At 32.3% G+C, this 10,208-nt stretch overlaps 1 protein-coding gene across 1 annotated transcript; it reads left to right on the top strand.

Moving 5' to 3' along the window:
• Positions 1-1,260: 1,260 nt before the first annotated feature.
• LOC139529990 (uncharacterized) lies at positions 1,261-9,850 on the top strand. The gene is made up of 4 exons (XM_071325998.1): positions 1,261-1,360; positions 4,632-4,746; positions 6,323-6,504; positions 9,608-9,850. Exons 1-4 carry the CDS (start codon positions 1,324-1,326, stop codon positions 9,808-9,810), a joined length of 537 nt encoding a protein of 178 aa, XP_071182099.1. The 5' UTR covers positions 1,261-1,323; the 3' UTR covers positions 9,811-9,850.
• The last annotated feature ends 358 nt before the right edge of the window (positions 9,851-10,208 follow it).

The raw sequence follows: 10,208 nt of genomic DNA, 5'->3' as shown, positions 1-10,208 counted from the left end.
TCTATTTTTTATTATTTCATTTCATAAACACTGTATAACCTGTTCTAAAACTTTTGATTTGAAATGATTATCATCAAAAATGAATGTTTAACAAGCTTTTCCCAGTTTTTCGCTATTTTTGACAAATTTTGCTATTTTCACCCAAGCAAATCCATGTTCCCACTCAGATATCTTGGTAAACTTTTGGTATGTTACGAAGAAAGCTATTTGGAATCGAAAAATACAAAAACAAATTCTGTTGCAATTTTTTTTTTAGATCAAATGCTATTTTGACTAGACTATAAATGATATTGTGGAAACACTTTTTTTGCAGATTTCACATCGTTCAGCTATGCAGATCCAGTGACCAAAAGGGGGTGGGGCACGGAGGTAAGATCCCCCTTTTTTTGACGACCAATGCATTTGAATGAGGACATTACTGTTTACTGTAGTAATGCAACTATGTTTCTACCTTTACCCTTTTTTGTACTGAGATCTGAAAACAACTCAATGGTACATGTACCTGCATTTCACTTACCATATTTTGTATATTAAATTTATCATGATATTATTTCACAATAAAGATCTGTGAAATCACTTCTGGTTTAGTTTCATATGTTTCATGATAATTGTCTTTTGAAAAGAATGATATTTACTTAAATATTTCAGGATATCAATCTCATTAAAATATAGATATCTGGTTACGGTATACTCATAGCTCATATGTAGTATAACGTAATCAGAGATATATATTTAAATTAGATTGTCAGGATATTATTTTCAATTATAATCTTTGAAATTATTTCCAATTTATTTGTTTTTTTTATTTACTTATTTAGCTTATATTCAGATACACTTTTAATATTCCATAGTATTTGCAATAATGATTTTTTTTTATTAACTATTCTATGTTTTACCTTTCCAGATAGAATTTCACGGCAATGGATAATATATCATAGTGAAATATTTTCCTCCGGATTAAAACAAATAACAACAACTACTGTTACATATTTTGCCGCCGGATCATATTTCATCCAGATATAATTTTATTTGCTTTATACGTGTATCTGTAGGCGATCTGCCAGATGAGAAATTCTATAATGCAAAATAAAAGTGAAATTGAATTCATAATTGATTTTACCGTGCAGGTCCAATATTTTCAGATACACTTGAAACTTTTTGCAATATAAACAAATGTATCATTTTAACAGTAATGTTTGTATGCTTAATTGTTTGATTAATACGTCACCGTAATTATTTATGCAGTTTCCAAGTAGTGGTATTGAATTCCAGTATAGTTAGAATTAATTGCATGCACTTCCACATATAATAATTAGACTGATAATGTTCAATGAGATTTTAGTCTTTCTTTTCGTCATAGGTGAGTTAAGTAATGAAGATTTGTTTTATTGTTTTATCGCAAAAGAGACAACCTACTACGTCATACACTATAATTACAGTATAACAGAAAGGTGTCAGTGTTGACATCTTCCGGAACGTGTTGTACTGCCAGTACTTTGTTCCTATTCAATAAACCTGATACTAGATGTTAGATTATGGCTGAACAGAGAATAAATCAAACATAACTCACCATTTTTTTACAAATTTATTAAAACAGTTAAGTAAAACATAGTCAAATCTTCGAATGGTACACTAAATATGCGAAATATATTATGTCACAGGGGCCAGTTCTACGAGGATGTCTTAGGACTAAGACATGTCTTAGTTAGGATGGTCTTACGACATATCTTAGTCCTAAGTGGGTTTCACAAAGTGGCCCTACAATAAGACATCTCTTAAAGTTGGTCATTAAGTTAATAGGACTACACGATGGCCTTAGGATAGTCATAAGTTTGTTTAAATAAATTACACTTATTTTCTAAATGAATTTTGCAAATCATCAACTTATCTAGACTTATTATTTATTTTTCTAGTCTCCTTTTCATGTTCCTAACTAAATAATTATAATTTGACGGATTATCAACAATGATTTATCAATTATAAAGAACATTCGATGTGTTTATAGCAAGAATACCCGATTTTATCCTTTAATCTTATCAAAACCGATGCAGTGACAAATTGAATTCATCACACTTGTACTTACAAAAATTATCAACACGTATTGTTTTTTCTTCTCAAATTTGTATTTGAATTTTTTACAAGTTTATTGGTGTATTATTAATAGGTTATTTATATAAATTACAATAATGTTTTATATTAATAATTTTAAAAGTTATACTTAATTCATGTGCAATTCACATGGGATTCACGTGACACTCCCATGCACTGATTTCACCTGGGTTAAACATATCAGTTCGGTTGAGGTGAAATTCAAGTGAATTAAAGTGAATATCACCTGAGATTCACATTCGTGAATTCAAATTTTAGTTCATGTTAAATTCAAGTGAATAAAAGTGAAATACACCGGAGATTCACATGAGTTCACATTTTAGTTCATGCTAACTTCATGTGAATTAAAGTGAATGTTTTTCTCTGACTGTATATGACGTTTTTACATTAAATCCATTGGATGTTGGATGTGTACGGATTGATATTTTAGTCTTAGATGCATGCATTTTTAATTAGTTGTTAGTGGCTTTGAACTAGCTGTCAGTTACCTGCGAGTACACTCAAATCTGTACCTAGTGTGTTTTTGTTGTTGGGATGTACAAGAACCCGGCCAAGTCCACTTGTATTTTTGGCCATCTGCTGATTTAAGCCTTTTTCAACTGATTTTTATAGTTCGTTCTTATGTTGTACTGCTATACCACCGTCCCAGGTTAGGGGTGATTGGGATCCCGCTACCTTGTTTAATCCTGCCACATTCTGTATGTATGTGTCTGTCGACCAATTCAGGATCCTGTAATTCAGTGGTTGTCAACGGTTTGTTTATGTGTTATATATTTGGTTTTTCGTTAATTTTTTGTACATAAATAAAGCCGTTAGTTTTCTCGTTTTAATTGTTTTACATTGTCATTTCGGGATTCTTTTATAGCAGACTATGCAGTATAAGCTTTGCTCATTGTTGAAGGCCGTACGGTGACCTATAGTTGTTAATTTCTGTGTCATTTTGGTCTCTTGTGGAGAGTTGTCTCATTGGCGATCATACCTCATCTTCTTTTTTTATATTCACCTGAGATTCCAATTAATTCAAATTTAAGTTCATGTAAAATTCGTGTGGGTAAAATTTCCTTGTGTACATATTTGATTAAAAACATAAATCTGATTCTAAAATATTGAAACTATCCAATTCATATCTAGAAAATCATTTGTTCCGTAATCAGAAAGTTTGGAAAATGTTCAAAAATAATTTTTATTAGATAGATGAAAAAAAAAGCGTCGGAGTTATATCGTCATACATAAAAAAAATTTAGCTTACCTATTAGCCATCCACTGGATAGTATTTGAACAGATTGACACAGGAGCAACTCATTTTTAACTTTTATGTTTAAGCAATGGGTATTTAGTACTATCAAGACATACATCATAAGTGTTTATGCCATGCAATTGTGAAATCAAAAAAATATAGGAAATTACATGTGCCTGGTTTTTTTTTCTCTCAGGATTTTAAGGTAAAATAAAATGGCAAATAAACAAGCTTTCATTTCCATTGTCTAAGTTATCCATGTCGACATGTGAACCATCGAACAGTTATATGTCCCCAGGCTATTCCCTCGATATAAACTTTATACTAAATAGAAATCTATAGGAGCGCCTACGCAGCCAAAAAAAGAGAGCCGAGCACTGTAAAGAACACATTGAGAGTTAGGTTGAATATACATGGTTTTAAGATGTGTGCAACTATGACAAAATTATAATATTAGATTCAGTGTCTTTTTTGGGACCAAAATATTTGAAAATCTAAAACTAAATATAAAAGTCCAAGACCCCCAAATAAATAGTAGGGAATGTTGGTTTGTATGCACCCTTAAAACATAGGGTTCAAGGGCCCAAGATTGCGACCACCGTGGAATTCCTCTCACATAAATATAAATGATACAATTCGATGAAGAACGTATGACGTCTGTCACATATTTCGACCAATGAAAAAGCTGTACAATTATATGAACACACAAGGATGTTAATCTCCGATACACAAATAAGTTTTCGTAAATAATTTTTTAATCGGATTATGATGATGTTGATGTTGAAACACTGCGTCATTTTTCAACCAATGAAAAAGCTGCATATCAATAAAAAGGTAAAAGGATGTTAATCCCTTGCCAGGAAAATATTGCCATAGGAGATTAACATATCGTTGTACGTACTGTTCAAACAAACACAAATTTATTCTGGTTGAATATACCTAATTTACGAAATAAACAAAAAAATGAAATGCAACAACATCAATAGACGACGTAATCATTAACAGTATACGTGACCTCATGCGATTTACTAACTCCCTACGCACCAATAGGGGTCACAACGCGATGGAGTTTAACCAATCACACCGTCATAATTTACCGGCGTAATCAGCAAGTGAACAACAATAACATATTGCGAATGGACTTTCATAAAGTTGCGTTGGTGGCATTTTAAACCCTATTTGTTTCTTAATTTTTGTGTCGCTTTCAAGTCTGTTCAGCTTTCAACAAACTTTCGTGCAAAATCTGGGTGTTGTATGAATATTGTTTTTAAATTTCATTTTGAAGACGAAATACTATGCGCCAAGTGTTACACGCACAGCCATTATTATGGCACCTACTGTAGTGGATACTGTAGCGGATTACATGGAAGCCAATATTGTTCCAACGAAAACCATGCTATGTAAGTATGAGCCAAATCAATCATTAAAAGGCGGTGGAACAAAACAAAAAAAATACTAATTGTTTATACATATGTACCATCAATGAACATTGATTCATAGTTTGTACAGGGATACCTTATGTTGCGAAAATTTTCTCTATCAAATTCTGTTTGGCAATATTTCACACTTAGTATGAGCAAAAGGATAACCATATTTGTCCTTGCATTAAGGATTCTTGAAAGTCCGTCAGAATGATGACGTTCGTTCCCATATCATCAATATCATTCTATTGTATACTAGTATGCAATTAACGTTAAATTTTCGTGGTAAAGTCCATATCTTTAATACTATACACAGTATAAAAGTTTTTGGTGGTAAAGTCCTTTGAATGATTGCAAGGTGTAAATAAAGGCAACAGTAGTATACCACTGTTCAAAAGTCATAAATCGATTTAGAGAACAAATTCGGGTTGCAAACTAAATTGTAAATATCAGTCTAGCAGAGATTATCTAGTTTGCTTGATTCTTAACTTCATAGGTTAATGGTAGGTAATATGACACTCTTTCTCGGTCACTTTAAGCAACATGTCAACTATATTTGATGTATGAAATGATTGTATAGTGTATATGTCTGTCTGACAGGTTCTTCTAAACTCACATTGACCGTATGCAATGATTGAATAGTCTACATGTCTGTCTGGCAGGGTTGACCTTGGCCTCTTTTTTTATTGTTTAAAAGTAAACGTTGTCTTACTTGATGAGTAAATTTCTATAAATAATTGATCAAAATATATTTTGTGTCAGAGCATAAACCTATTTTCATTTTCATAAGTAAAAGTTTCTTTTTCTTGGAAAGGTTGGTTTCACTAAAACTCCAAGCAATAGGTATTATTTGTATCGGGTACCTATATAGAATTATTGTAAGGTGTATATTATCCTACATTTTTCATCAGAGCGTCACTGGTTAGTCTTTTGAGGATTACATTTTAAACTTGGCACCTTTTGTTAGCTATTATTCGTGTGTTTCTCTGTCCTATATGTTCTCCCATTTATTTGTATTGTAGTCCTATCATGTAAGGTTGTCACTTTAATGTTATAATTAACATTGCCATAAAAGCAGCAGGTTTGGCATGCCACAAAACCAGGTTCAACCCACCATTTTGTTTTATTAAAATGTCCTGTATCAAGTCAGGAAAATGGCCATTGTTATATTATAGTTCATTTCTGTGTCTGTTACAATTTAATGTTGTGTTTCTGCTGTGTCGTAGTTCTCCTCTTATGTTTGATGTTTCCCTCAGTTTTAGTTTGAAACCCAGATTTGTTTTTTTCTCAATCGATATATGAAATTTTTAACAGCGGTAAACTACTGTTGCCTTTATTTACATCTTCATTTTATGAAGATATACTTGTAACCTTTTTCGCAAAGACTTTCAGCATACATTAAACCATGTCCAGTAAGTAGAGGATATATTTTAGCTTCCTTACCCTTGTTTTGTCAAATATGACACTCTAACAGTTATGATAAATTTTTCATATCGTGAACATGTGAAACAAACTTCTAGTTGTAAACGTAATAAATGTTTAATACTTTTCACAGTTCCGGAAGTGGCATAGCGGGATTGATTATAGGTGTATTGGTAGCAGGAGCCATTGTTGTTGTCATTGTTGTTATATGTATAAAAGGAGGATGTAACAAAGGCAGACCAGGCAGAGTAATGACAACAACAGATGGAGGCGTAGGAACACATGTGGCTGTTACAAACACCAGTCATAACCCAGGTAATTATATTGATTAGGGACGGTATACAGATTTGTAGTAACAACAACAGGTACAGACATAGGAACACATGTGGCTGTTACAAACACCAGTCATAACACAGGTAAAATTATGATTTGGACGGCATTCTTATAAGTTATAAAAGGGACGTGTTTTGAAAGGCGAGGACGAGACGAAAAGATTAGTATACACGTACTTGCGCAGAGGTATGTCCACGTCGGGGTTTGATTGGTTCATTAGGCTTTCTTTTCGACGATGCCTTTCTTTTTTTTCCATGCCCTCAAAGCTTTGCATACTGAAAAGAACAACATTGTAGAGGTAATATTTTTCAAAAAATAGATATCTGTTTTAATACACTGTACCGTATACATTTTATTAATTATGTTTGAATTGGTGTATTAAGAAGGCACAACACAACACTGTTGTCCCTTCTAAATAATATATATACTTAATTCGAAAATCATGTTCCCCAAAAGATTTGGCACAAAGTATTTTGTGATACATATGTTTTTAGTAATCTCTAAATACCAAGTTGCATGTACTTTTGTCCTACATTTTGTAACTATCAAATATTCATAAATTGCTCAATCCAATGTATAAATGTTTTGTTGGACTTATCCGTAGACTTATTATTTATAAAATGTCAATCAAATAAGTTAATATTCTATAAGAATTAATCGGGTTGACAACAGATACCTTGCGGAGCACAGCGGTAGACTAGTATATAATAGTATCAAAGTTCTTCAAAGATGCATTATGCATTACCAAAGAGTTCGACACAACACTTAAATAATGATTTTTTTGGGTTTCAAATATATATTAATAAGGAATATAGGACAACTATTTCGCCATCAGAAGTATGACTTAATTTTGACAAAAGAAGTTAACAAAAACCTATTGATAATGTATTATTGAATTGCAAGTCAACAATTCAATAACATTAACGGTACCAATTTTTCTGCACCAGATGCGCATTTCGACAAATAATGTCTCTCAGTGATGCTCGTGGCCAAAATATGTAAAATCCAAAGCTTATATAAAAGATGTAGAGCTATAATCCCAAAGTTCCAAAAAAAGTATAGCCAAATCCGTGAAAGGAATCAGAGCTTTGCATGAGGGAGATACATTCCTTAATTTATAATATTTTTTAACATTTTGTAACAGCAAATTTAATAACACAAAAAATCCGTATTTTCATGCCAGTACCGGAGTACTGGCTACTGGGCTGGTGATACCCTCGGGGACTAACAGTCCACCAGCAGAGGCATCGACCCAGTGGTAGAAATGACATTAACGGTACCAATTTTTCTGCACCAGATGCGCATTTCGACAAATAATGTCTCTTCAGTGATGCTCGTGGCCAAACTATGTAAAATCCAAAGCTTTTATAAAAGATGTAGAGCTATAATCCAAAAGTTCCAAAAAAAGTATAGCCAAATCCGTGAAAGGAATCAGAGCTTTGCATGAGGGAGATACATTCCTTAATTTATAATATTTTTTAACATTTTGTAACAGCAAATTTAATAACACAAAAAATCCGTATTTTCATGCCAGTACTGGAGTACTGGCTACTGGGCTGGTGATACCCTCGGGGACTAACAGTCCACCAGCAGAGGCATCGACCCAACATCAACCTGATTTTAATCCGTCACTCATGTAATCTTTTTAAATAACCTTAAGTGGATATTGGTTATGCATATTTTCAGCATGTAGTTTTGTTTCAACATTGTTACTGTTACAGCAGGCGCGTAGCTACGTTTACGTCAAAACGCCCGGGCGTACACTTGAATTTTGGTAAAAAAACCAATTTTAATCTAAATAATTAGAAAACGAACTGTGTAGAAGCACATCAGCCTTGTAAATATTTCTTCTGACAGTTGCTTTTAATCGCGAATAAAAATGATGACATTCACTTTTCAATCAAATGGTACCGTGTTTTATATTTATTCATTTTCTGTCAAAATCTGAATCTACTATGAATTCTTCTAACTTTCCTTTGGTTTAATACATTTTCTTTATCTGCTGAGATTCGATATGTGTTTTGCATTTTTATGGAGCCTAAACCATTTATGTTGCGATCAAGCGAGACAAAGCGATCGCAGATCTTCTTTGGCGTCGTCACCATTTAGGTTTAGTATTTGGTTCAAGATTTTTTTTTAAATATCTCTGACTTTGTCAAACCTTCGTGAAATTTTACGAAAGTTGGACAGAAGCTTTTTGTGATAGAAAGACTCAAAGAGTATTAAGAACCAGTGATGAAATAATACTTTTAACTTTCTTGTAAGTTACTGATAAAAAGTAATTTCTATTTATAATTTACAAGTAGATAAAGTCTAGGGTAAAAGTTTATTACACATCAATTGCTTTGTCAAACCTACATTAAATTTTATGAATCTTTGGCAGAAGCTTTTTTTAAGATTAATGTCTTAAAAAAATTCAGAACGTAGTTTTTTTCATTTTTCAGTTGACATACGGACTTATCTTTTAGCAATTATCAGACGGTCTGGGATTATCATTTTTACATGATAAATTTGAAAACCATCAGAGACTATCATAAAACTTGGATAGAAGTTAATATTGCAGATTAACAAAAACTATTTTCCCGTTTGAATGGTTTTACACTGGTAATTATTGGGGGCCTTTATAGCTTGATATTCGCTGTGAGCCGAGGCTCCGTGTTAAAGGCCGTATTTTGACATATAATGTCCTTTGTATCATATTTGTTTGTTTTTATAGTAATTAAAACCCAATGTTGTCAATATGGAAGTTTATGCGACTGTCATACAATACAAGTGCGAGGTTTAGCTAGCTACAAGTCATCTCACGATTGATATCACATAATATTACCTGTAGTGGTAGGTTTTTATGGCTAGTACTAATATCCATATATCTGACCCCTTATATCATTTAGCGTGATAATAAAACAATAATGTAACCATTTCAGTTTTTATCACAGTAAAAAGAGGTTCAATAAAAACGTCTTATATAGATATAATTGCCAATGAAACAACTCTCCACAAGAAACTAAATAACATAGAAGTTAATAACTATAGGTCACCGTAAAAGTTTTATTAACATGTACAATATTTTATTTCGATATTTCAGGATATTTGCAGCCTATGAATCCATATGGTTATTCTGCTCCTCCTCCAGCGTACGGAATGATGTATCCACAAACACAACAGGTTTCGCCAGCTTATCCGCCGGCTCCTGGAGTACAGCAGGGGTACGGTGCACCTGCCCAGCCTCAATACAGTTCTGTTTATAATCAACCAGTCTTTGGCAATTTGCCACGTGCAAATATGTGAAACGTAAAATATTGTTTAAATGAAATGCATTTTTTGCGCACTCTCTATTTTATTACCTATTCAATCAAATGTATATAGTTAGTACTAACTATTAAAATTTCGTTAACGATTTTGTATTGTTATAAAAAAATATTGATGAATGTTTCTGTATTTACTTTATATTCTATTTTAGTGACAAGTGTACTTCATTATTACAATGAAATGCTTTGTATGCAACAAGTAACGATTTCTATTTGAAAAAGAGAAAATCTATTTTATTCTCTTTTTTCCATTTTATACTTAAATGAAATGTGTATAGTTTTTATATTGGCAAGCTTGTATATATTTTGGGGCACAATGATAAAATAACTTATTTTTGAAAAGCAGCATTCAATGACGAAGCAAGCTATCATTTTCAG

This window comes from Mytilus edulis, chromosome 7 (genome assembly GCF_963676685.1).
Source record: "Mytilus edulis chromosome 7, xbMytEdul2.2, whole genome shotgun sequence".
NCBI lineage: Eukaryota > Metazoa > Mollusca > Bivalvia > Mytilida > Mytilidae > Mytilus > Mytilus edulis.
This window is presented reverse-complemented; position numbering and strand designations above follow the sequence as displayed.